The sequence below is a fragment of the Cyphellophora attinorum genome, assembly GCF_001299255.1.
Source record: "Cyphellophora attinorum strain CBS 131958 chromosome Unknown Contig12, whole genome shotgun sequence".
In the NCBI taxonomy this organism is placed as follows: Eukaryota; Fungi; Ascomycota; class Eurotiomycetes; order Chaetothyriales; family Cyphellophoraceae; genus Cyphellophora; species Cyphellophora attinorum.
Genome location: NW_017253240.1, coordinates 183954 through 209774, shown reverse-complemented (window position 1 = coordinate 209774; position 25821 = coordinate 183954). Strand labels below are relative to the sequence as shown.

At 54.1% G+C, this 25821-nt stretch overlaps 11 protein-coding genes across 11 annotated transcripts; 5 read left to right on the top strand and 6 right to left on the bottom strand.

The window, feature by feature from the left end:
• Positions 1 to 893: 893 nt before the first annotated feature.
• AB675_7521 (putative transporter) lies at positions 894 to 2638 on the top strand (the record flags this gene model as incomplete). Its single annotated transcript, XM_018147896.1, has 3 exons — positions 894 to 1082; positions 1137 to 2122; positions 2188 to 2638. 3 exons carry the CDS (start codon positions 894 to 896, stop codon positions 2636 to 2638), a joined length of 1626 nt encoding a protein of 541 aa, XP_018000512.1.
• A 383-nt stretch (positions 2639 to 3021) lies between these two features.
• On the bottom strand, positions 3022 to 4544 carry AB675_7520 (Mannan endo-1,6-alpha-mannosidase DCW1; the record flags this gene model as incomplete). Its single annotated transcript, XM_018147895.1, has 4 exons — positions 3022 to 3699; positions 3744 to 3912; positions 3957 to 4272; positions 4319 to 4544. 4 exons carry the CDS (start codon positions 4542 to 4544, stop codon positions 3022 to 3024), a joined length of 1389 nt encoding a protein of 462 aa, XP_018000368.1.
• Positions 4545 to 5239: 695 nt separating this feature from the next.
• On the top strand, positions 5240 to 7258 carry AB675_7519 (Mannosylglucosyl-3-phosphoglycerate phosphatase; the record flags this gene model as incomplete). Its single annotated transcript, XM_018147893.1, has 4 exons — positions 5240 to 5314; positions 5359 to 5604; positions 5712 to 6428; positions 6476 to 7258. The coding sequence occupies 4 exons, from the start codon at positions 5240 to 5242 to the stop codon at positions 7256 to 7258; spliced, it is 1821 nt and encodes a 606-aa protein (XP_018000502.1).
• Positions 7259 to 7960: 702 nt separating this feature from the next.
• Positions 7961 to 9504, bottom strand: AB675_7518 (uncharacterized protein; the record flags this gene model as incomplete). The annotated part of the gene is made up of 4 exons (XM_018147892.1): positions 7961 to 8099; positions 8155 to 8563; positions 8759 to 9059; positions 9112 to 9504. The coding sequence occupies 4 exons, from the start codon at positions 9502 to 9504 to the stop codon at positions 7961 to 7963; spliced, it is 1242 nt and encodes a 413-aa protein (XP_018000451.1).
• A 1956-nt stretch (positions 9505 to 11460) lies between these two features.
• Positions 11461 to 12324, bottom strand: AB675_7517 (uncharacterized protein; the record flags this gene model as incomplete). The annotated part of the gene is made up of 1 exon (XM_018147891.1): positions 11461 to 12324. The coding sequence occupies one exon, from the start codon at positions 12322 to 12324 to the stop codon at positions 11461 to 11463; it is 864 nt and encodes a 287-aa protein (XP_018000546.1).
• Positions 12325 to 12878: 554 nt separating this feature from the next.
• Positions 12879 to 16097, bottom strand: AB675_7516 (uncharacterized protein; the record flags this gene model as incomplete). Its single annotated transcript, XM_018147890.1, has 1 exon — positions 12879 to 16097. The coding sequence occupies one exon, from the start codon at positions 16095 to 16097 to the stop codon at positions 12879 to 12881; it is 3219 nt and encodes a 1072-aa protein (XP_018000491.1).
• A 977-nt stretch (positions 16098 to 17074) lies between these two features.
• AB675_7515 (uncharacterized protein) lies at positions 17075 to 17623 on the bottom strand (the record flags this gene model as incomplete). Its single annotated transcript, XM_018147889.1, has 3 exons — positions 17075 to 17358; positions 17472 to 17550; positions 17600 to 17623. 3 exons carry the CDS (start codon positions 17621 to 17623, stop codon positions 17075 to 17077), a joined length of 387 nt encoding a protein of 128 aa, XP_018000318.1.
• An 838-nt stretch (positions 17624 to 18461) lies between these two features.
• AB675_7514 (Transcription initiation factor IIB) lies at positions 18462 to 19643 on the top strand (the record flags this gene model as incomplete). The annotated part of the gene is made up of 2 exons (XM_018147888.1): positions 18462 to 18699; positions 18763 to 19643. 2 exons carry the CDS (start codon positions 18462 to 18464, stop codon positions 19641 to 19643), a joined length of 1119 nt encoding a protein of 372 aa, XP_018000259.1.
• Positions 19644 to 20447: 804 nt separating this feature from the next.
• Positions 20448 to 22606, top strand: AB675_7513 (Lipase 2; the record flags this gene model as incomplete). Its single annotated transcript, XM_018147887.1, has 3 exons — positions 20448 to 20610; positions 20661 to 21607; positions 21719 to 22606. The coding sequence occupies 3 exons, from the start codon at positions 20448 to 20450 to the stop codon at positions 22604 to 22606; spliced, it is 1998 nt and encodes a 665-aa protein (XP_018000357.1).
• Positions 22607 to 23037: 431 nt separating this feature from the next.
• Positions 23038 to 24012, bottom strand: AB675_7512 (uncharacterized protein; the record flags this gene model as incomplete). The annotated part of the gene is made up of 1 exon (XM_018147886.1): positions 23038 to 24012. The coding sequence occupies one exon, from the start codon at positions 24010 to 24012 to the stop codon at positions 23038 to 23040; it is 975 nt and encodes a 324-aa protein (XP_018000309.1).
• A 671-nt stretch (positions 24013 to 24683) lies between these two features.
• Positions 24684 to 25574, top strand: AB675_7511 (uncharacterized protein; the record flags this gene model as incomplete). Its single annotated transcript, XM_018147885.1, has 1 exon — positions 24684 to 25574. The coding sequence occupies one exon, from the start codon at positions 24684 to 24686 to the stop codon at positions 25572 to 25574; it is 891 nt and encodes a 296-aa protein (XP_018000454.1).
• Between the last annotated feature and the right edge of the window lie 247 nt (positions 25575 to 25821).

Sequence of the window (25821 nt, the reverse complement as noted above, 5' to 3'; positions counted from 1 at the left end):
TCTGGATGCCAAGCCCGAGATACCTATTCCGTCGTCCATCGATGCATGAAAGCAACTCCCAGGCGAAGGACGAATTCAGGTCGGCTGTCAGCCTGGAATCCTTAGATCAGACCATAGCCGAGCGTTAGCACGTGAACCGACGCACCCATTCAGGAGACGAGGCGTCGGACGAGACGCCGACCCAGCCCGTGGCCGGCGAGCAGAGCAGATGGGGCTTAGAGATCGGTACGGAAGCCGTGTGGGAAGCGACCGTATTTGAGGTCGAGATCTTAAGCCACCTCCAGGGCTGCAGGCAGAAGGCGAGAATTGACCTACGATTCCGTGAGACCAACGGCTTATTCGCAGGCGTTTTGGCAGCTTCGCTTGCATGACTGCGCGATGGCTGTCCTTGGCAGTTTTACTACTGGTCAGCCAAGAAAGAAATCGAGGATTGCGCAGAGCAAAGTCGTCATTACATCTGAATTTGTGCCAGCTGGCTTGGCGGCCATCTACGTGCTTCAGCAACGCAACCCAGTGCATGCGTTCAATTCATTTACAAAAGCCATACGAGACATGCCTGGGATGTACCGTATGGTCCGAGTCCTCTTGGAGGCTCCCCAAATATCAGTCAACACATCGGTAGCTTCGTACGGAGCATCCCCGGACCGTTCGAAAGATTGACTTTCTGGTCAGACAAAAGGCTGGGCGGAATGCTTGTTCCCCCGCTAGACGCTTCCTCCCCGGTCCAACTCCTCGAATCTGGTTTTGCGGAGGTGCCGGTGGCTTATGTCACCAGGGGGCCTCCGCGCACTACCTACGGCAATGGATCATCGCCGGTACAAGAAGTCGATCTTTCCCACGATCTCGCTCTCATTCTCCTCGTCAACTTTTGCTTTCGACACTAGCCATCCACAATGGCGACCAAAGAGAACGTCGAGCCTCATGTGTTCCAGGACAAGGAAATCCTTGGAGATAAGGCCAATCTGTCTCATGAGGAAGCAATGCATTTCGGCGTGTTGACGCCTGAAGAGCTCGAAACTGAGAAGCACCTCAAAAGAAAAATCGACAGCTTGATCATGCCGATGGTCGTTCTTGTATACCTCGTATGTTAGCCCCAGCTCGATTCCACCTCACCTTGACTCATCACAATTACCCAGATGAACTACATCGACCGCAACAACTACGCTGCCGCCAAACTACAAGGTCTCGAGGACGATCTCAACCTCACGCCTGCTCAGTACCAGCTTGGCCTCTCCATTCTCTTCGTCGGCTACATCCTAGGACAGGTGCCGTCCAACCTACTGCTCAACCACACGGGCCGACCGTCGCTCTATCTGGCGTTCTTCACCTGCGCTTGGGGCACAGTATCTGCTTTGACTTGCCTGTGCAAGAATTTCGCTGGCATCGTCGCCTGCAGATTTCTGCTCGGCATCGTTGAGGCGCCTTTTTTTCCTGGAGTCCTCTTCTACCTCTCGAAATGGTATACCAAGAAGGAACTAAACCTCAGGATGAGCATCTTCTACAGCGGCAGCTTGATCTCCGGAGCCTTTGGCAACCTCATCGCAGCGGGCATCCTCAACGGCCTAGGCGGCAAGCGCGGACTCAGCCCCTGGCAATGGCTTTACATCATTGAAGGCGCCATCACCGTGTGCATCGGGATTGCAGTAGCCTTCGTCCTACCCGACTTCCCGCACACCTGGAACCGTCTGACTCCAGAGATGAAGCACGTCGCAAATCGCCGTCTCGCCATTGAAGCAGCTGAAGCCGACGTGGACGACGCGGGCGGCATGTCCCAGATCAAAGGCTTGAAGCTCGCGTTCCAAGACGTGACGACCTATATCCTCGCCATCGCCTACCTCGCTACCGTCGGAGCCGCCGGGTTTCAGAATTTCTTTCCTACTCTGACTGCTACGCTGGGCTACTCCCGAACGATCAGTCTCCTGCTTTGTGCGCCGCCATATATCTTCATCACATTCTGGGCACTCGCGCACAGCGTGTACAGCGACAAACTTAGCAATCGGTTCTGGTTCTTCATGTATCCCATCCCCATCACGATCATTGGCTTTGTCATCTTTATGGCCTCTGATAATTTCGGGGCAAAGTACTTTAGCTTGTTCTTGATGTGTTTTATCTTCAGCATGAAGTGAGTTCAGCGAAGCCCTCCCGGCGCGACTTTGTGAGATTTAGTGGCTGATATCGATTTAACAGTGGCACGACATACGCCTGGATCGCCGGCGCGATCCCACGCCCCCCAGCAAAACGAGCTGCTGGTAAGTCCCTCGCCACCACCTTCTGCTCCGTCCCCTCTCCACCTCTTAGTCCGAACACTACTGATCCCCCACTCCCAGCATTCGCATTCATAAACTCCATGGGCAACTCCTCCTCAATCTGGACCCCCTTCACCTACCGCCCCCAAGACCGTCCGCACTACCGGCCCGCCCTCGGCATCAACATCGCCCTCCAACTCATCGCGGGCGTCTGCGGACTGTGGCTGCGCTGGGTTCTCACGAAGCGGAATAAGAGATTGGAGAGGCTGGAGAACGAGGATGTGGAACTCAGTGAAAAGGATCTGGCGCGGTTGAGGAAGACGGCGGAGGTGGAGGGGATTGATCTTGCGGCGGCGAGGAGGTTGCAGAAGGGCTATCGGTATATGATTTAAGTGGCAGTGAGAGAAGGGAGGGGCAATGCATGGGGGAATGATGCGCTTGGGGGCCGCTGTGGGGTCGTGGAAGGTGCGTCTGCTGGTGCAGTGCACAACGCTGGGTTACTGGCTCATCGCCGCTGCTAGTAAGGCCGCTGAAGGTCAGGAATTCGGTTGCTAGTCAGCTGCCAGGCTTGAGATGAGCGTCACTTGAGCGTCACTCCGTAGAAGCAGAAGCATCATGAAAATAGGACCAGGGAGGCCGCTGTGTGGATTTGGGATGTGCTATCTACCTTCCGCAAATTCCGTCATTTCGTCACTGTTCCGCCAGAAATGGCATCGACACGTGTTCCCGACTCCAGAACGCCTCGCTTAAGACCAGAAGAGCTTTCGGGCCGGTTTCACAGACCACAGGTCCAGACTAGACTAAGAAAAATCGTAAGTGGAATCAACAGAGCCAGGCCAGGGACCATACCAGTAGGTGGAGGGGCGCCATCGTGGAGAGGTCGAGCAGCCTCAGTCTCAGAAGGATTAGCAGGAGGTGGAGCTGTCAGGTTGCCTGGCGCGCCTCTGATGACAACGTTTGGCAATGTCATCGGCGGCGCAGTCTCGTTGACCAGCAAGGCCCGCATGACTTCCATGGCAGAAAGCTGTTGACCGAGACCGGTACTACCGTCAAAGACACCAGTATACCAATGGAAGCCACAGGTTCGGTTGTCAGGACCACCAGTGCAAGCCAGAGCAGCGCCGGCGGCAGATGCTCGAAGTAAAGCGCCAATACGGCCCGCGGTGTTTGTAGCCATCATGGAAGTCCCTGCGAGCCAGCGAGCCATGTAAGCCTTCTTGGAGAGCTGATCGACGTTGCAGTTGTGATTGATTTCACAAGCTGCTTCGAACATGATGTTGGTGGCGTTCTTGAAAGGTGAGAAGAAGGTCGTGGTGGCCTCCAGCAGTCCGTTGGTGCGGATGAACCAGATGTTGTCAACGTCGCTAGCGTTGGTATAGTTCTGCATGACACTGGACCCGTAGAGGAAGACTCCGACGTTGTAGGACCATTGATGATGGTCAACGCCGGTGCACTGCGCTATGTCAGCAAGCCATGACGAGTGGGTCTTGCACTTACGTTGATTAGTTCATCTGTTCCATCGTAGACGTTGTAGATGTCGTCGATCAGACCTACGCCACTGACCCAGTCCCAAATCTTGTTGGCCCAATCAGCGTAGGTCTGATTGCCGGTGTAGCGCGCAAGGCGAGCAGAAATCTGAAAGAAGCCTCCGTTGGCAATCGATTGTCTGAGCGATGTCAGCGCAAGCCGATTAGGGGACAGTGGACTTACTTGTAGTAGTAGCCAGCATTCTCGGGATGGAACTGCCACTTCAAGCCTCCGTTGCAGTTTGTGGTGTTCCATCGATCGACGTACAATTGCCAAGCATTCTTAACGGTCTCGATCCATGGTGGAAAGGGCGAAGGTGGTTCAGGGAATCCGTACTCGGCAGCTGAAAGAGCGGCGAACACCCAGAAAGCCTGATCGTCGTTGCCTTCGTTGAAAGCCTCTTGAGGGACGACGAAGTCGGCCTGTGGTCCAAGTTGTGACACAAGAGCCTCCCACGTGACGTTCAGATAAGTCGCGTCGCCTGTGTAGTGCCAGTATTCTGCGATTATCAGTCAATAGTCGAGACGCGTTCGATGCTGCCTCACCGACCATGCCACCCCAGGCAGCGCCACTCTCCCACCAGTAGTACGGCGGATAGGGCCATTTGCCAACGACTCCATCGGGACTGTTGCCATTGTAGAGCGCTTGAAGACCAGCCGCAGCAGCCGAGGCCGCGTCAAGGATAGATTGTGATTCATCGGTGTTGAGGACGATAGCGGATGTGTTGAAGAAGAACATGCACACGATGGTGCAAAACTCGAGGATACGCATAATGCCGTTCGTGGTAACAGCCAATTAGTAGAATCGAAAAGGGTTGAGGCGGCCCTCGTAGGAATTGAATATCATCAAGTACGCATCGAAAGGACTTGGAAGGTGCGAAGACAAGAAGGCACAGCCTGAAGAATCAAACACTTGTTGCTCGCGGTGATAAAGTGACTGCCATGTCCATTTCTTAGTGCAGCGGACGTGACGGGTGAAGAATACGTTCAGTCTGTCACCTTTTCATCAACCCCACGCAAAACTTATCTCTCACCTTGACAAGTGCCATCAAGGCCCAGGACACTAGAAACTCGTGCTGATGACCATTGGCATTGATTGAGCAGAGGAAAAATTGGCACTGTGGTGTAATTGCAGGAGAAACACGGAAAGATGCATGCTGACGCCATTCATTCTGAAGATCGATGTCAAATGCCTACGGTACACTATATGTGCCCATTGTGAGGCTTTCCTGATGCTTCCAGGCTCACAATGGCTGCCGTAGCACATCTTGCAGGCTCACTCAGCCACAGCCAAGCAGGGCATACAGTGACTACTAAGCAGTATAAATGGTCTCATTCTCCGACTGCAAACAGCCTAGCAGACGACGGAAGCACAGCCGATGTCTTGACACTTGTCTGAGGCTGACCACGCCATGGTTGATTCGCTTCAGCAACATCGATGTCCTGCCTGCTCCCTAGGCTGCAAGCATGAGCGAGTCCATCACTTTCAGCGAGGGCGACCTCAAGACGCCACCAGAGCTTCGGCTTTTGCACTACAATGATGTATGTTGTCGAATCTAGCGTGAGTGATGGTTCTAACTTGCTAGGTGTATCACGTGGAGGCTGGTTCTGCTGAGCCTGTTGGTGGCATAGCGCGCTTTCAGACAGTTTGCAAGCAGTATCGGGACGATGCCGCCTTCTCTGGACAGCCTGGATTGTTGACGTTATTCTCTGGAGATGCGTTCAACCCTAGCTTGGAAAGCTCTGTCACGAAAGGATCACATATGGTTCCCGTTCTGAACAAGCTTAGCACGGACGTCGCATGCGTTGGGAACCATGACCTCGATTTTGGAGTCCGACAATTTCGAAATCTGGCGAAACAATGCACCTTCCCCTGGCTGTTGGCAACGTGCTGGATCCAGCTTTGGGAGAGGATGTCCCTTTAGCCAACTGCCCGAAGACACTTATCTTGAACGCATCGAACGGCATCAAAGTAGGAGTCATCGGACTCGTCGAGCGGGAATGGCTGGCCACGATTAACGCTTTACCACCAAACCTCATCTACAAGTCCGCCTCTGCAACAGCAATAGAGCTAGTACCTCAATTACGGAAGCAAGGTGCGGAGATCATCATCGCCGTCACCCACCAACGAGAACCCAACGACAACAAGCTCGCCGAAAAGACCCCAGCCGGCCTCATAGACCTGATCCTGGGAGGTCACGACCACTTCTACGCACACAAAACCCTAAACGGTACCCACGTCCTCCGCTCGGGCACAGACTTCCGCCAACTCAGCTACATCGAAGCCCGAAAGAAAGGCGACGGCTCTTCGAAATGGCACTTCCACATCGTTCGCCGCGACATCACTAAAGACGTAGATCCCGACCCCGAGATGACCGAATTATCGAACAAGCTCTCCTCCGCCCTCGCTACCAAACTCGACAAACCCCTCGGCTACACCGCCGCACCCCTCGATGCACGATTCACGACCGTTCGACTCAAAGAGTCCAACTACGGCAACTTTGTCTGCGACCTCATGCGCCACCACTACGGTGGCGACTGCACACTCATGGCCGCCGGCACCATCCGCGGCGACCAGATATACCCGCCCGGCGTCCTCCGCGTTAAAGACATCATGACCTGCTTCCCTTTCGAAGACCCTTGCATCGTCATCAAGGTCACCGGCGCAGCCTGTGGTCCGCACTCGAGAACTCCGTGTCGCAGTACCCGGCGCTCGAAGGGCGATTCCCGCAGGTCTCGAACATCGCTTTCGAATTCGATCCGAACAAACCCTCTGGGAAGCGTATTTTGTGGGCTAACGTCGGCGACGCACCCATCGACCACCATCAAAAGTACACTCTCGTCACACGCGGCTACATGGGCCGCGGCAAAGACGGCTTCGGCAGCCTCCTCGTGCAGTCCGAAGGTGGCGAAGCCGAAGAAATCGTGCACGAAGAGAACGGTATCCTCATCAGCATGCTGATGCGCCAGTACTTCATGTCCCTGAAGATCTTGGGCCAGTGGAAACACTGGTCGAAGAGCTTGAATCGGCATTGGAATGGCGTGCACAAGGATCTGCATGAGAGCCATCCGGTGCTAGAGCCGAAAGAGGGTGGAAGGACGGAACGGATAAAGGCATTTCCTTTGGCGCAGCGGCGGAAGAAGGTACCGTCCAGGTCACACAAACGCACACACAGCGAAGCCAACAACGCTGAACGCACAGCGAATGTGGAGCACACGCTAGACGACAGCGAAAGCGAAGACTCGGAAGTCGACCACCCAGAAGCGCTGAGCGAGGACATCAAGCTCAATGAATATGAGCTGAAGCTGGTACGAAAGGTCGTGCGGAAGTGGTGGCGCCTAGCCGGCCTTGACCCTACACGACACCCAGCGTGTGTTGATTCGAAGGGTGAGGAGGAGCTGAAGGTCGACTGGACAAAAGCAATCGCACCGCGGCTGGAAGGACGTATCAAGATCGTGGGACAGGAGGCTGTTGTGAAAAGCTGAAGACACGGCACGCCGTCCAATGAAAACTGCTCGTATGCAAAAGTTTGAGGTCACCACAGACACGATTCGTCTGCCAGTGTGGGCATGCTTAGCATCGTAGATGAACATATTCGTCTTGACCGAAGCGTGATTTGCCACTTGTCCACTACTGCGCTGCCGAACGATCTACTCGACACCAGAATGCTTGTCCAGCAAGCCTTTCGAGCATGGTTGTAAGTGAACAAACAACCGTGGAGAAGATACGCGGCAGCCGTGGTTGCTTGTGGCAGGTGTTGCAGGTTACTCAGGGGCCACGGACTCGCGTCATCCGGCGTGCCAAGATATGTCAGCCGGCGTCATATACGCCCCGAGTCAATCGGAAGAGGCCTTTGCCCAACTGGCTCGTGGCATGCAAGGATCGACAAACGCAACATGAAGCAAGGCATAAAGAAAAGTCCAGTACAGAGATTGTTGCATTTGCATTATATCCATTCAAACACATGCTTTGTTCCTTTACACTAGACCTCCCCCTGCACAGTGCCCCTCGACGACACAGAATTCCCACCGAGCCTTCTGTCTCACCCTCGCGAAGCATGTTACGCGCCCTTTGCGCGAGAGAAGCCAGACTTGTAGCCGACGGTCACTTGCATCGTTATATGAACCCCGAAGTAACACATCCACACAACTCAAGAAAGGAAATGCTCCACTTCTAAACTCTCGTGCTTAAGAGCTATAGCTAGCAGCACAGGCACCAGAGCACGAAGTCTTATACGAGATCTGCGCATAGCCATCACCGGTGACCGGTCCAAGACCGGAGACCTGGTAGCACTTGTGGTAGTCCTTGTCGCCGGCCTTGTCGACCCTGTTCATTTCATCAGTATCCATTTCAAACATTCCAGACAGAAGTTAAAACTTACCACAGAGTAGTCTCACACAGAGCATTCTCGTTGCACTGGGCATTGCAGGCATCAAGCGTATCGACCAGCTCATTCGCATCCTTTTGCCAGAACTTGGAGCCCGCGCCGGGCGAAGCACGGACGGCGCAGTTGATCTGGAAGCTGCAGCCGCACGAGCCGCTGGTCAGGATGGTCTTGCCACTATCATTGGGGCAGACTGCGGCAGTGGGGGCGGGCTTGGAGCTGGTGGTGGTGGAGGCAGACGAGTAGGAGGTGGTCCAGCCCTTGGTGGAGGTGGCGGTGGAGGTCGTGGTTGGGGCGCCGGTGTAGTCGGACCAGGTGTAGGCGGCGGAGGTGGTGGTTGTGGATGTGGTGGCTGGCTTCACGGGCTTGGTGGTGGAGGAGCTCGTGTAGTCGGCCCAGGTCGGGTCTGTTGGAGCGCGTTAGTGAGAGGATTTCGAGGCTGGGGGCAATGGGCGGGAGGTGCAGAGAATGAGCTCAGGAAAGCTCTGATCTAATATAGACTCGGATAGAGGCTGTATTGATGCAGCAGGAACTCAAATCCGTTCTTCTGTAAAAGAGCTTGCTCTGCCTGAACGACGACCGCTCGCAAAAATAGACTTACCATAGGTAGTGGTGGTGGTGGCTGGCTTGACCGGCTTCGTGGTCGAGCTGGTGTAGTCGGCCCAAGTGTAGGCAGCGGAGGTCGAAGTAGTGGTGGCGCCAGCGACAGGCACCCAGATGTACTTGGACGCAGTCTTGGTCACAGTGACAACGCTGCAGACATCGGCATCAACCCAGGTCGAGGCAGGATCGACTGGAGCATCGGACCAGACGTAGGTAGAGCTGGCAGCAACTGGCTTGGTCGTGGTGGTAGACGCCTTGACGGGCTTGGTGGTCGTGGTGGTCTTGGCGGTGTAGTCGCCCTGCGCAACTTGTTAGCTTTTTCATCTTACGCATAGACTCGCTGAATCATACCCAGGTAGCAGTGGTGGTGGTAGTAGTGGTCTTGTCCTTCACTGGCTTGGTGGTCGAGCTGCTGGAGGACTTGGTGTAGTCAGCCCAGGTGTAGCCGGTCGTGGTGGTGGTGGTCGTCTTCTTGGTGGGATCGACGGGGTAGTCGGACCAGGAGTAGGCAGTGGTCGTGGTGGTTGTCGTTGTCTTCTTGGTGGGATCGACGGGGAAGTCAGACCACGAGTAGGCGGTGGTCGTGGTAGTGGTGGTGGTCTTGGAGGTAGGATCGACTGGGTAGTCGGACCACGACGCCGTGGTAGCAGTGGTGGTCGTGGTGGTCTTGCCAGCAACTGGGTCGTCCTCCCAGTTGGCACGAGCCACAGCCGCGAAGGCAGCAACAGCGATGACGGACTTCATATTAATGGATTTGATGGTTATTGAAAGAGTGGCTAGAGTCAATGACTCTGGTTGTTTTGGTTGCTAAAGAGCGGAACGACACGAAGGTGTCTGAATTTGCTATCGGGACAGTGGTCGAGAGGAGAGGAAGAAGAGAAACACGAAGAAGTCGTGATATAACATGGCTACCCACACTTTGGTGGCCGATGGCCAGAACGAGGCATACTCGCACATCCACTCCCGCCATTCAAGAAGTGTCTTACCGTACCATGACAACTCTGTCCTGTGGATGTACGCCTGTGGTGGAGGTCAACAGAGTGTCAGTATAGCCACCCAGCAACGGAAACTTGCTCCTTCAGACGTAAAGCGTGAGGTCAAAACCGACACTAGGTACGGTATTGGCGGCATCTCGAAATTGCACAGCGAAACATGGCCGCAACTCTAGCAAGCGGCGTATTCCTTTTTGACGCCGGTTGGTGCGGGTGATTGCCTCATCGCAATTTCTGCATGGTGGAACATGTGCCGTCGAACGTGGCGTGACGATTCCAAGGCAGTCAATTCTTTGTCTGACGGTAGGAACCGAAGACCGACAGCGCGGATCGAGGTTCGTCACGTAGCAGCAGGGAGTTGTCAAAGTTGGGTTTCTGTGCATCGAGAAGCGAAGAAGCCAACCTGAAGGAGTCGAATGAAGAAGGAGCATCCCTGCGATGTGGTTATTTATGTTTGCGCTAGCCTCTTTTCGTGTCTTTAGTGGATCTAGTGAGCAGAGGTAATTTCAACCCCTGAACCAAAATCGACCGCATCCCTCACCTCATGCTCAACGGCCGCCTTGCTTCGCCGAAAAGACGACGGTCCCAGTGCGCAATCGAGGACCTGCAGTATGGCAAAAGCTGGCCAAGGGGAGGGTTCGCTGCGCAAGCCGGACGATCTTAAGCATGGGGCAGGCTCTATGGTTTCAAGTCATCGTCAACCTTGGGCGACTGCCTGCTTCCTGCCTCGGGTTGAGCCACAGTTTCTCATCACGATCGCTCCTGAGGTCTGCTAATGGATCTGTAGGATTTGACGGAGTATAGCAAATCAGAACTCGATTACCGCCACGCACACCGTCGCTGAAATATTGCTTTGGGGCGGAATAGCCAAGATAATTTCCCCATAGTACAAGCGCAATCTTATCGAGCAACCTTGTAACACGGTCTCTTGTTCGGGACAAGCTCATCGCCGAGGGTACGGCAAAGGTAACGTTTTCTCTGAGCACGACCTTCCAAGTGCAGAAGATTGGACGATCACAGTATACATACTACCGTTCCAATGCGCCATGAGGATGTGGTAGACTGGCCATGGACAAGTCGTGTACACAGTAAGTCTTTGTTACGGAAACATATTTGCAAGACCTGATGATCGTGCTTTCATTGCATTGGTGAGTCGGCCACTGGTCTCGAGCTTCCGTGCGCAACAACGCCCACTTTTGATGCGGCCCGACAATTCGGCTTCATATCGGACCAGCTGCCGCGCTGACTATAGGTGCTCATGCGAATACAAAGGGACCCAGTTGGCCCGCTACACATCGTCGAGCATTGTCACTGCTCTTGCCGCATGCGTGGGAATTCCGAGCCGGTTGATTGATCAACTTCAATGCTCGTTCCTGGATCGGATTGCTTCGGATCGGACCATGCCTTGACCAGAGGCCCTCGATTGCTTAATGGTAGCTTGAGCGGTTGAATCTGTCTGGCGTTGGAAGCTGGCAATTTAGATGTGGCAGGTTCTCTGTTCAAGTACGGTAACGAAGAAGAAATGGCATGAACTACTTCTTATCTGAATTTGGCATTCATCTGACCTAAGCAGGTAAGTATCATCGCGGCCTCGCACATGCACAGCTACTCCATCGAACGCCGGCGACGCCGTCCGTCGTTGTCGTCTTTCTTGCTTACTGCTCCTGCCTGTTGCTTAGGTCGAGTGCAGCGTACGCCGTGGTCGCTCTCATTCTCTGTTGACCAGCACTTTGTCTTCCTCTACAACAGCAACGGGCAAGCCGCCCGGATGCCGCACCCGCGGCCAACCACGATACAGTCCTTCCTTAATCCACTCCACGCTCTTCTCACTGCTCCAGTGGCTGTGTCGCTGGATCCCAATGCCCTCAGCAGCAGACTCACCCATGCCGCCGATCAGATTTAGTGAGTCGTGGTCAAGCGTGCCTATTGCAATATCGAACACCTCTTCATCGTCGTCATCGTAAGTGTCTCTGTACCGCTCGGCATCATTGCCACGAGCCTTGGCAGGATTCGGCGGTCGGTAGAAGAAAGAAAGCCCCGTCCCACACTTCCCACAGAACGTCCGATGACTTGCTCCATCGCTGCTGTAGTGCATCGCGTAAGTGCTCTCCATCCATTTACGCAGCCCCAAGAGGACGTCCCTTGTTCTTAATTCGACCATCGACGTCTCGAGATCGGAGAGGGATTTACCCCAAGGTATGCCGTGTGTCCAGCGACGCACGAGCATGAATGTGGCCCAGGATAATGGCACGACCATCCAGCACTGCGCAAGACTGCCGCAGGCTCGTCGACAGTCGCCGCAGTGGTCCAGCTCGATGATTGGGTACGTCGTCGGAAGTGTTCTGGTCTGATCTCGGCCTAGCTGTGAGTCTCGCGTATCGATTGTGTCTCCTCCCCCACTTGAGCCGGTGTAGCGGCATGGTAGTGACGGAGTTGGGAGCGCGTCCGGAACCAGTGGTCTGGAGGCGGCTTCTGGTGTCCGGATTTCGTATCGGATCGCGGAGCAGAGGCAGCCGCCTGTGAGCGTTGTTGCGGCGGGTGGGAAAAGACTGGTGGCTTCTGTGGCAGTCATTGTGGTTCACAGCTGAGAGTGTTCATAAGCATGTTGCTAGTAGTTGGGGGTAGCCCAGCGAAAGGAAGGCAAGAGTGTGTACCTGTATTGGAAGTAGGAATGTCGAGGTAGTACTAAGTACCTACCAGCGGAGCGGAGAACTTCTTGGCAAGTTCAAGTTTCGTGCTTGGCAGGGTCTGAGGCCTTCAGGGGGCTTCGTGAGGTCAGTACAGTAGGAGGCGTAGGCGCTGGCGGCTGGCGGGACAAAAGTTGCTTCGTTCAATGTACGCTGTGCTCTCTATGTACTCCATCGTATACGCAGTTCTTGCTGCTTGCTGTATATCCTGCTGTCTGTCGCCATCTTGTTCTGGAGCGCCTCGCTTCCGCGCTCTTGTCTGGGTATATTCTTGCTTCGCTCTTGTGACGCCCAGTATGCTGTGCCTTCCCATTCGTATACCCATCGCGTGCTTCTGTTCCGGCAATAGCGCCCACAGTGTGCTCCTGTCTTATGTCCCGTACCTAAGGCCCCATACCCTAGTTGTTGCCAACGAAGCAAATTCAAATGCATGCCGCTTTCAACCCATCATGCGAAAAGTCTCAACGCCCAAAGTCGGCGTCTCGACCAATGCGAACTTCGGCACACCTTCCTGTCGTCGTCTCACCAGAAAGTTGCGGTACTCTGTTATGACCTGTGACCACTCCGCCAGCGCTCGCCCAGCATAGCGTGCTGTTTCGGCTGATGAGCCGGAAGGCTTGCGCGGCTGGACGTCGGACTTTCTCTTCGACGGGGTCGTTTCATGCGTGCTCGAAATGCTGGTCCTGAATACCTCTTCGGCACTGATAGGAAGCGATGGCGCCACAAGCTTCCGATGCTGCTGGTTGTAGGTGGCTTGCTGACGCTTGTCGGCCCACTCCAGGGAGAACTTGAACGAAAACGCCTGATGCGGCGGTGTCGGTGGTCGTGAAACGTCATGCAGCGACCGTCGATCGTCTGGTGTAGAAGGTGGCGTTACTTCGCCTGGTCGGTCGTTGCCAGGCGTGCCAAATGGTAGAATGTTCTTCAGCATACTCCATCTCTTCTTGACTCCATTCTGCAGCGTCGTATCTGGGCTTGGTACGGAGTTCGTCAGGGCCGATGAGCTCTTCTGGTACGGACTATTGCTTTGAGTGCTGAGGCCTTGCGCAAGGAATTTGTCGAAGTTCGAGAAGGCGGAGCCGTTGATGCCCTGACCGGCAGTATCGGTACGGATGATAAGTAGGACGCGGCTCGGTGCTGGTGAGCATGGGACAGTCGATGGCTGGACTAGATCTCGCATGTCGGCCTCGGCACTCAGGTACTGATAATATGCCCAGACACGATTGAGGTGCGAAGAAAGCAATCGCAATCTTTGCTGGTCGATCTCAGATGGCTCATGGTCTATTCGCGCAACTCTCCAACAGAGTAGGCGGAAAAAATAATGCCGCACCATCGGCGACCAGTGACAGAAAAGGGTATCAAAAACGCTCCTATCCAACAGCCAATCCAAAATCAACTCCTGTTTTCGTTCGTCATTAGTAATTAGTATGTTCCACATGCTGTACACAAATGCAATGAGGCGTATCTGTGTTAAGGTGTTCTGGCTATGCATCATCTGCTTGCAGACTTGCAACCAGAAAGGCCAGTCGATTAGACTTTCCTGATGGTGTCGTGCAAGAAGAGGGAACATCTCCTCCAAGAAGTCGCAGAGCACGAAGCAAGCATCGTTGTTATAGAGTGAGACCTTTCTTGCTGCAGCTTTGACAACATCGCCGTAGCCGCTCACAAACAAGCGGCGAACCTGGCCATTGCCAAACTGAGGATCGCCAAGCATGTCTCGCAAAAGCATGACTAGTCGATTCTCGTTCATTTGTCGAGTGGCGTTGGCAATGGTCATCGGTAGGGGCGCCATTGAATCAGCTACGTCCATACCAGCAGCAGTCCCTGAAGCATAATTATCGACAGCAGACTGGCCAGCTTGTCGGTAGATGGTCGTTTCGAGTACGGTGAGGACTTGCGCGAGGACGGGCGCCAGACCAGGTGTGCATACTCGATCTCTCGCTGAAACATGCTCGGGAATATAGTCGGACAGCAGCAGATGATAGAACTTGGTGAAGTTGAAGAATAGATCGCTGTCACGACCAGACCATCTACCGAGCCACGGTCCATGCCATTTGAAGTGCTCAGTACCAACGGGGACATGTCGACGAAGCTGCATCATTCGAGCAAGTGAAGCCTGTGTAGTAAAAACCAGATCCTGCATTGGCGCAGGTAAACACGCAGCTAGCTCTTTCGAGGCCGTCTCGAGTTTCTCGCCGCGCTCAATGCCAGCTTCGACAAAGATGCGGCGAAGAATGCCTGGTGTCAAACGCCACAACCGAATGAGCATCTCGGCTACTCCTGGGCAAAAGAAAAAGGCGTAAGCACAGGTTCTGCCACTGAAATTGACCAGACTGGCTGGTGCGCTTCGCATGCACAGTTTGTCGATCACGTAGCCGAGTTGTGCGAGAAGATTTTGCACGAAGATGCTGCGAATGTTCTGATAGATGGTCTCAAGCAGTTGTTCGGACTCGGTGGAGGTTGTAGAGCCGTTTGAACGCTGTGTCGCCGCTTGAGTCTCGATTTCCGACGTCGGAAAGCCAGGAATGCGCCATTCAGGCCTCATCATTATCTGTGCAGCTGCTTCCAGAAAGGCTGGCCGGTCAGAGCCGGACAGTATCTGGTTGTGATGTCCAGCCAAAATTTCCAACAGTACGCACCACCATTTGTTGAGGATAGTGACCCGCCTGTCGAGATCTTCGGGCCGCAACACCAGCGAGGCCGGATGCTGTTGATTGTCCTGCAGAAATGGCAAAAGGACGGCACGTAGCACTTTGCTTTTCTGCATACTGGTCTTGCCCTGGAACGAGCTCAGTTCTCCTTCGATCTGGCGAAATGCGTGCCAAAGAGGGTCTCTCTTGTTACTCTTTTCGAGTGCGGAGAGCTGATCCGAAGAGAGCGAGGGCGGCATGGGCGGTCTGCTTGAGTTACGCTTCTGCTTGTCACTCGAGGCCAGACTCCGGAAGGACGATATGGACGATCTGGCAGAAGGGCGTTTTGGAGGGCTGATGTCGCTTTTCCGTGGAGCCTTAGCAGACTTGGTGTCGAGTACTGGCGGGCGTGCTGTGCGAGGCTCCCGCTCGTCATCTCTTGAGTCGGCGGAGGGCGACCGTGAAACAGCCCTCTGTGGAACAGCGATTCGGTCGGCGGCGAGACGGCCGGCTTTCTTCGCAGGCGACCAGCTCTGCTTCCGGTCCAACTTCTTATCGTCATCGACCGGAGAGGAGGATCGAGAGCCCATCCATGACTTCCTGGCGAGACTCCGGAAGGTGCCGGTCATGGAGCGAGACAGGCGGTATTCGTGTGAATCGCCGTTGGTCTTTGTGTCATCATCGTCGTGTGCCAGTGAGAATTTTGCCTGACTCAAGGACATGCGTTTCTTTGCCTTTTTGGAGGCGCGACGGAAGAGCTCCTTGTTTGCATTCTGAACACCATCACTGACCTTTTCCGTTCGATTGTGCATGGATAGGACGTTCTCGGAAAAGGTTCGTTTGATCTGAGCTGGACCATCCTTGGACAGTGTGGTCAGGTAGGTATAGCTAGCAGATCTTGAGAGGTCCGCAGGTTCCTCGTGGTTCGGGTCAGGTGAAGACGGGTGCGGAGAATGGATAGGCGATAAGGCGTGAACCGGCATCTGAGGCAAGCCCGAGACTTCGATGGGAGAAGGAATTAAAGGCATATCGACACGTCCGCCAGCGGGCGTTGATCTGGTTGTACCTGATCAGACCATGGTCGTCAGGTGAAGTCGATCAATGTCGCGTCCAGGGTTGGCAATGCTCGTCGTGTCTCAGGCGTCAAAACGAGCGAGCATGTGACGGACCAGGGCGGATACTAGCGATGGGATAAAGTCGTAGATACTGGAATTATACACTGAAACGAAGGTAACGGATGGAAGAACGAGAGACAGTCATAGACCAAACAATGTCGCTGACACTCGAAGACTGAAGAGGAAGAATGGGATAAGACCAAGAAGGATGCAGTGCTAGGATGTTTGATTGTATTGAGGTCGGCATTTACGAGGCACGGTAGTGAGACGGCTCACTCAGTACAAGCTTTCGCTTTCCTCGCGTCGGCCGTGCCATCTCCGACGCCTTCCATACCAGGCACCACTCAGTCAGCAATGCATACACTGTAAGAATTATCCGAGTCCACCTATGTACATATTCGTATTCTGTACGCGTGTAAATTTCTGCGTTGTACTTGCCCAGAACTCAAGCAGGATGGATGATGAGGGCGCTTGTCAGCCTTTCCGATCACACGCACGCAGACTGAACCTCTCTACACTACGTGGCCATGCTTACTACTCCAATATAGTGCAGATGGAATGTCAGAACTCTGAACACGAGACTTGAAAGCTTCATCCTGCATCTCGAAGGGCGGCATGATTGTTGGTAGTTTGCGTCAAACCTATCCTGGGGTTGTGGGAGGGGTTCCGTAGAAGGTCAACGTCAAGGTTATCGGGCAGATCTTAGCCCGTGGATGAATCAAAGTGACCACACGGACCGACCCAGCGATTGACATCGAGACGCCTGCATGTTGCCTCCCGAAAAGTCTTGTGGGCATCACAATGTGCTGAAAGTCAGGCTGTCGCCGCCATATTGCAATTGTACACGCTGCTTGACCTGAAACTATGCTTTCCTCGCTGATTGAATGCCTCTAGTGATGAGCCGTGCCCTTGTTCTCCTCGTCGATCTGCTTCAAGTCCTCAAAGTAATCGTCGGCGCTTGCTTCTTGCGTCTCTCCAGCTCCTGTTGACGAGCCCTCAATTTCGACTGTCGAATTTTCGTACTCTGACATCTCGCTTGCCAGGTCGGCCTCTTCGGGTGATTTGGGTGCAGCTGGTGGGCTGAACTTTGCAACCGCGCCTTCTTCGGGACCCTTCTGTGGTGGTGGCTTGTACGCCTTGAGCTCTCGGAGGTACAGATCTTGGATCAAATCGGCTGTCATTGACTGTCAGTGGTCGCTCGTGAGATGCCTGCGTGTTCAACCTCGCTATCGCCTGCTAACGGCTATGGCAAGCGGGCTGGCTTAGAACAGTGGAGAGCAGTCGCACCTTTTCTGACCGGAGTCGTAGCAAACGACCGTCGAGCGATCGGGAGACTGGAACGGCTCACGCGGGCGAGGAGTGCTCCCTGTTCGTGTCAGTATAGTCCTTCGAGCTCCGCCACATGAGATCCTTACGCTGTATCTTAGTGACTGCGACATGATGTGTGTGTATGTCTTGCGCAAACAACAAGAACCGGGAAACGTGAAGGGACTCTTCTCGCAGGTGAACTTCAAGCTCTCCGAGTCGCTGGGCTGGGCATCGAAAGCTCGAATGAAGCTAAGACGAAAACGGCTACAGTGCTACGATGGTCACGTGAATCAGGCGCCGGGCGTTCTTGATTATCACCAGCCTTCGACGACCATCTGCCTTGTTCTCTTCCTCATCCCGCTTCATCTCCATCGCAGACACCGTCAAGAACCATCTCTGCATCCGACACGCCCTCGCCGACTGCCCACCTCGACGACCTCCATCCGACGCATTCGAATCGAAGACCCGACTGACTCAATTTCTCGCACGCTCGATATCTCGACATTCGCGACACCTTCACTGGTTGAAGAGTCCGCCTTCTTCGCATTCAAACCCTCCTCTTGCGCCATCATCCCAATCATCAATTTTCGCAAACACTTCTAGCTCATCCTTTGGCCTTTCAAGGTACGACTGACCAGTCTTTGTACTGCGCGTGGTCATAGGGAAAAGAGCTTGCGTTTCGTTGGGTGTCTCATTCAATTGTTGATGACCTGACTGACGCAAACTTCTGAATAGCAGTCTCGAACTTGGCTCAGATTCTCTACAGGAGGGCCTGGCCGTAGCGAGTTGCCTCAACCTTCCCCGAGTCAACGAAAACCCGTCAAGCTGTATTCTCCACTGCTCGTCCGGACCTTTGCAAAGAACCACAACTTGACAAAGACGTACAAAGGCATCAAGAAACGCCGTACTGAGCAAATCACCGGCAAAGTCACCAAGCCACGGTCTGCTCTTCTGCCAAAGAAGAACGACATGGCAATGCTAGCCCCACCGCCTCCGGGCATGGGTGCTGAGAATCAGGGCGCCTATCGCGATGACCTGAATACTCACATGGTCTGTCCTGACTGCAAAATATTCCCTCCCAACCTCATCGAAGATTCCGCAAACGCCGACACCATTTGTGGTGATTGTGGTATGGTATTGGCTCAACGCAATATCAGTTACGAATCAGAATGGCGCACATTCAATTCAGATGAGGGCAAAGGAGATGGTGAGTTCTCTCGTGATCTCGTATAGCTCGTGTGCAAATTCGCGATATTAACATTGTCTTCAGACCCCAACCGTGTAGGCGAAGCCGACAACGACCTCCTCACGTCGACCAACGCTGGGACCACGATTGGTGGCGGCGCCAACGCTTCCAAGGAGACTCGCCGACTCAAGCGCGCTCAGGCTGCTCAACAAGACAGCAAAGCTGACAAAGTCCTCACAAATGCCTACATGATAGTCGATCAGTGGGGTGAGCGAGCACAGTTGCCCACCAGAGCACGTACCACCGCCAAGTCGTACTACAAGCGCGTTTTCGAGGCTGGTCAGTTCAAGGGCAAGAATGTTGAGGTTGTACTGGCTTCGTGCCTGTTCCTCTCTTGCCGACAGCACGGTGTTCCACGGTCTTTCAACGAAATGTTCAGTCTGACCAACGTCGCCAAAAAGGACATCGGCCGCACCTACAAGCAGCTCGAGAAATTCTTGCTCAGCGACTCCAACCAGAACATGGCCAACATCGAAGCCGAGGGAGGCATTGTCAGCCGCGATCACGGCTTTAAGTCTACCTCTTCCACCACGCCAGATCAGCTCTGCGTTCGCTACTGCAGTCAGCTGGGTCTTCCATTCCGCGTTCAGACTGTCGCTCAGGCTCTGGCCAAGAAGATTCCCAATGTGCCCGGCCTGGCTGGTCGCAGCCCGCTGTCCAACGCTGCTGCATGTACCTACTTCGCCAGTCACCTCATGGGAGTCGGCCAGTCTACCAAAGACATCAGCGACACCGTTGGCGTCAGTGATGCTACAATCAAGCATGCTTACAAATACCTCTATGCAGCCAAGGACCAGCTCATCGAAGAAGAATGGCTTGGCATTCAGAAGGGTACGGCTAGCGATGGTGCCCCGCTTGTCGGCGATGTGAAGAATCTTCCCACCGCCCCGCCACTTGGCGCCTAGGAGACGCCGGCTAACCTCGATCGCACTCCTGTTCGAAATCGACGATATGGTGCGTAGGACACGCCAGCTCAGAAGCAAGCAGCGTGCTTGGAGTGTCGCCGCCACAAGATCAAATGCTTGCGGCCTCCCAATTACACAGTCTGCGAACGATGTGTCAGCAAGTTCATCTAGTGTGTGGTTCCCGAGTCTCACACCGGCCGATGCTGGGCGACGTAAAGGACCTTCTCCTCGACCCACCTCTTGGTCAAGGTGCTTGCTGCTTGTTCGCTTCGCAAATTATCGCGTTCAATTCGTATGGCTGGGATTGGCTACAATTGGCTATCGGGCCATTTCTTTCGACACGAGACACTTCTTCGAGGATGCCGTTTGAGTCCGACTCACGGCCTTGTCTCACTTTTCTATTTTATGATTTACGATACAGGTTGTCGATGATTGTTCCCGACACCTCAACGATTACTGCTCAAAAAGTCCTTCATTGCGAAATGGCGTTGGACACAGAACGATACCCCGAAATGGAACTAAAAACAAATGGAGTTGTGAATGGAATGCTTGAGGATCCTATTTGCAGGTACTGTACAGCACAGCTAGACTAATAGAGGAGTTTCAGGAGTGTATATCTCTTCAGGGTACGTCGTTGACCACGGTGATCTGCACTTACCATTTTCTTTGCCCGTCCTCGAACAACGGCTATTCGCGAACTATTTCCAGCCATAATGAGGCGGTATTGACGTGAATGGCGCTTTCTGTTGCACAATGTCGCGTGACGCAGCATTATTGACATGAGTCGCGCCTGACGCCACCGACATGCTATTGATCGAGTCTTACACTTCCTCGGTAGGCACATTGCCACGACTGGAAGGCTCGACTGGCGAAACCAACCTCTATCATGTTGCGAACGTTATCGTCGTCGACCTAAACCAGAACACCGCTTCAGCTCAATCAAGCCCAAACTACATTCCAGCTACAAGTTCGCAGCGACGATGTTGCTAACCACTCTTTTCACGTTGGCCCTTACAGTCTCGCCCATCGTCGCTCTTTCCATTCCACCCGATAATCCCTACTCCCACTTCTTGGACTCCCGTGATGGACCCGGCTACAACACTGGCTCTCTGACGGTGGATCTTGGATATGAAATCTACGAAGGCCGCCTCAACACAACCACGAATCTCAACACCTGGCTCGGCATTCGCTATGCAGCATCTCCTAATGGGAGTCTTCGTTGGCAGAAACCTCAACCTCCCCCGATCAACCGCAACTCCGTCATACAAGCTGTGAAGTATACCTCCATCTGTTATCAGGCTCCTGATGCTCTCGTTGGAATTAGGCCCACCGACCAGAGTGAAGCTGCGGAAGACTGCCTGTTCCTGAATATATGGGCTCCCAGCGACCCCAGCAAGCCGCTTCCGGTGTTTGTTTGGATTCATGAGGGCGGGTATGGTACAATGAGCGGTCGACAGGATCTTAGTCTACTGATCAATACGAACAACAATGCGTTCATTGGCGTGACACTTCAGTATCGCTTGGGCGCTTTTGGGTTCCTCTCCTCTGACGAAGTCTATCGTTTTGGAACACCCAATGCTGGGCTATACGACCAACATGCAGCTCTACTATGGGTGCAGAGATACATCCACCTCTTTGGCGGCGATCCTACACAAGTCACAATTGGCGGTCTCTCAGCTGGCGGAGGCAGCGTCATGCACCACACTACATCATACGGCGGTTCGCTGGGAACATCGCTGTTCAAGAACACGTTTGCTGCTTCGCCCTACCTACCCATGCAGTATCATTACGACGAATGGATCCCTACACAAGCTTATAATGCGTTCGCTATAGCGGCTGGATGCTCTGCTCAACTGCCTGTTGGGGGTTCTGAGCAGAGTATCTTCCAGTGTCTGCAAGGAAAATCTGCGGATAGGCTTGCTAACGCGTCGGCGACTGTCTCTCAGTACGGCGCATATGGGACTGTAAGTGCTCTCAACCGCTTCTCAGAGTCTTCCTGTATTTGTCATGCCCCACTGTACCTGCCCATGCCCGAGCTCCTTTGGCCAACCAAGGTTTGATGCTGACGACGGCAGTGGGCTTTTCTCCCAGTCACAGACAACGCTCTGGTCTCAGGGCTGCTCTCGCAAACGCTCCTCCGAAAAGAACTGAACGGACTCAACACACTAGTCGGCAACAACGCCAACGAAGGTCCGGCTTTCGTCCCTCAAGACATCGACGATGAAAACGCCCTCAAATCATGGCTCAACACCACCTTCCCCCTCTGGACCGACTCCGACCGAGACAACCTCCTACTATGGTATCCCGACACCACCCGCACAAACATGAAGTTCTCCTCAGCAGGCTACGCAGGTCCGAGCGCCATTACTCAAAGCGTCGTCGCAACCGGCCAGCAGCAACGCGCCAACAACATCTACGCCGAGCTGGCATTCGTCTGTCCCTCATACTGGCTCGCCGAAGCATTCACCTCGACACCACAGACTCCCCGCAAGGCCTACAAGTACCAGTACTCCATCCCACCGGCCCTTCACGCAGGAGACAAAGAAGCCTACTTCAACGCACCCGCCGGCAATGTTGGGCCGGATATGGCACTCGCCTTCAAAAACCTGTTGGGGAACTTCATCGTTACTTCGAATCCGTCAATCCAGCAATCGATCGCGGATGGGCTGAGTTCTCCCAATGCCGATCCAGATACGACTGGGCAGGTGTGGACGAGGAATAAAGCTATAAGCGACTGGCCGGAATATGATGTGGGAAGACCCTGGCAGATCAATTTGAATCAGACGGGTGGATCGATAGTCGAGGTGAGCGGGCTGTATCCGTATCAGGGTGAGCCGGTAGTTGAGTTGGTGCCGCCGGGCGTGCAGAACAGTATTGGGCTGTATGATGCGCGGAATTGGGAGGATGGTAGGGGGAGTAGGTGTGACTTTTGGAGGGCTGTTAGCGGGTCGCTGCCTGCTTAAGAGCTCATTGGGTTTCGCAAGAGAGCAGCGTTGGCCTCTGTATGAAGAGACGAGGCCATGAGATTGATGTGTACAATAGAGACTCTTGCGAATGCGGACATGGTATACTGCTGATATGGTAATAAACGGACTGAATGTCATCAATGGAGGATGCAGGCAGGCTTGACACATGGTACACAGGCAAAGATTGCTGCATATGAGGTGGTGAATGCAGAATAGCTCGTCGTGATGAACTCAGTCTAGATTGTGCGAGTATCGAGCATCGAACACCACACCGATTTGTGACAGCGCCTGACGCTAGTGACGGGTTGCAATGGAAGCAGGAATCGAAAGCGTAGGCAAGAGGCAATCTAAGAAAACAGGTAGTCTTGCATACCATTGCCCGTCACTATCTGATCTTCACTCCTCTGAAGCCCGCCTGATATCTACTCTCACTGCGCCGCACTTGCCACAGCCTTCCTGACCACGTCCTCGATCTTCAACTCCGGCATCTCAAAGTCCTGACTCGAGACCTTAGCCTTGGTCTCTGTCACAAGATTACTGCCGTAGCCCTGTAGCACGAAGCCCGCCCTGATTAGCGCGTAGATCGCCGCACCTCTTGCGATCCCGTCTGAGGCTGTGGCTTCTTCGGCTTTTACGCTTGCTTGATTCTCTGCGATGAACTTCTCAGAGTCGATGTTCGTGACGGTGTACTTCACTTGCTGTTCCTTCTCCAGATGGGCAACGATGTCGACGAGACTCGCTTCGAACGCGCGGACGGGGACGGTCTTGTTCGCAGTTTGGGATGGGTGCAGGAGAATCTGCGCTACGCCTTCGGCTGCGTAGGGGAGGGTCGAGAAGGAGAGCTTGTGGGTGCCGTCACCGACATACTCCGCCGAATGCTTCGCAATGTTGATGCCTAGGAAGGAGATGGCGGGTGTGAGGGCCCATTCGAGCCACATCCCCGTCGGGATTGCTGTCCATGTCAAGCCCGTGGATTCCTTGGATTGGAGGTACCGCTGGACGCGGCCTTTGAGGGCGAAGACGGTGGAGAGCTGTTGGGCGGCTGGGTTGGAGTTGTCGAGGCCGTATTCGGAAGGGATGAAGCGCTTGACACCGGCCTCGATCGCGGCATCGATGAGGGTGAACTCGGAGAGTTTAGCGGGGTAGCCGATGGTTGAGATGAGCACATCCTGTTTCCTGAGGGCGCGGACGAGGTCATCGTGGGGCAGTGAGTCAGGAACGTGAAGGACAGTGACGCTTGATGGGAATGCTGTCTTCGAAGACTCGCGGGCGATGACCGTGACGGTGAAGTTGGAGGCATATTTGGGAGTGAGGAGGGTGTTGAGGATGTGGTGGCCCATCTTATTGCCGCCTGCGCCGAAGAGGGCGATGTTGCGCAGGGAAGTTGTCGAGGCGGTGGTCATTGCGTTGGCTTTGAGAAGGAACTTTTGACGGGTGTGTGCAGGATCTCTGACGGTTTTGAGATGAAAAATTTGGGTTCGAGACAGGGTGGTCTTCTGAAGTTCGTGGCTGTGAAGCGAGCAGAGTCAAGATGTGGAAGGATAGTCGGTGTCAGTGCGACCTACCGTAGCAGCAACGCATGCTTCTGCTTTATATCTGAATACACTCACCTCCGGCAACTCCATCTTCGTGAGCTGTTTGTAAGGAAGATTGCAAAAACAACACGTTTCTCGTTTCACAGAAGCACCCAGCATGCCCGACATCACGGTTCGACTTTGTCAGCGACGAGGTATGTTGTGGGCAAATTCACGACTTTGGCAGCAGCTGAGGCGAAGGCGTTGTATTGAGGCGTTGAGTTCGACTACTCGATCTACATATCGAATAGATGAAAATTGCCGTAAAAAGACATAGGTGTGCTGGTTACGGATGTAGGAGGTTGAGATGTTTGGGATTAATATTCCCAGGCTGTCGCCTGTGACGTCACATTTGTCATCAGGGGATTCACCTTCCGAGTCCGAACGACGCCAGACTCGAACCGAGGGCCCCGCGCGCGCGCCTGACGCGCTGTGACGCGGTTCAGGACGCGATCTGCTGGTTCCTTCATATTTATAAAACATCGCCGTATCGACCAGTGATGCCCAGGGCGATACAGCTGGAACCTGGTCAGCCAGGCCCAGACTGGCGCCGATGGTGCGGCGGCTGGTTATACGACCCGATGGTCCGGGTGGATGGGAGATTGATAAAGACGTCAACTTTGCACAAACGCCAGTTAAGGGAACGACGAAACGCGCAGTTATTGCGAGAGAGTGAGCAGCGTTGGGGCTTGGGACTTTCACGCGAAAAGGATGCCTCGGTAGAGCAAACCAATATACGAGAGGATCAAGCTCCAGGCAGTGACAGCAACAGCGCCATCGATGTCGAATGCAATGGCCGTACGTCCAGTGACCAACCACAAGCACCGCAGCAGGCTCAAACCAGCATCGATGACACTGCAGAACGCCTCGTCGATCAATCAAACCCCAGTCTCACCACCGCCACATCCACCACCACCACCAAAGCCAGTCTCCATCACAGCGCGTTGAACGCCCTCCTCACCAAAGAGCTCATCCATCGCGCCCGTCAGCGGCAGCACCCCAAAACACTCTGCCCCTCCGAAGTCGCGCGCAAGATCAACCTCAGTTTCCCAACAGTCTTACTCGCCGACCCTGAGCCTGAATCTTCGTCTACTCAATCTGCTCACGATAGCAGAAGCCGCAATATCGCTGTCGGCAATGATGAGCAAGCAGGGCACGACGGTCACGCCGATGTCCTGGACGTGCTAAAATCGTGGCGCGACCTAATGCCGCTTCTCCGGCAGTTTTGCGTTGAGCTGCACAACAAGCCTGACGCCGATAGCGAAACTGGTAGGGGAAAAGAAAACATGATCGAGATCCTCCAGAAAGGCGAGGTACTCCCTCGGCCGATACTGCTAGAGAACATCCGCGGGCCGATTCGCGCACGTCTGCGTCGTCGCGCTGAGGCGTGAATCGGCGAGGACAAGTGGAGACAGTGTCTGTTTCTCTTGCGAGGACATGTACATTACGGTGGATACCCTGCAGAAGCACGCCGGTTGTGCATGTAGCAGTAGTATGTTGTACCAAAACGTTTGGAACTAGGGTGTCTAGGATATCTAGATCGCTGAAAAGCCAGCGACCGCGCGCAAAGCAGACGGCTTCCTCGCCAGGGGTATCTATGTGTATAAAACGCCAAATGTGAGCTTCAAATCACCACAA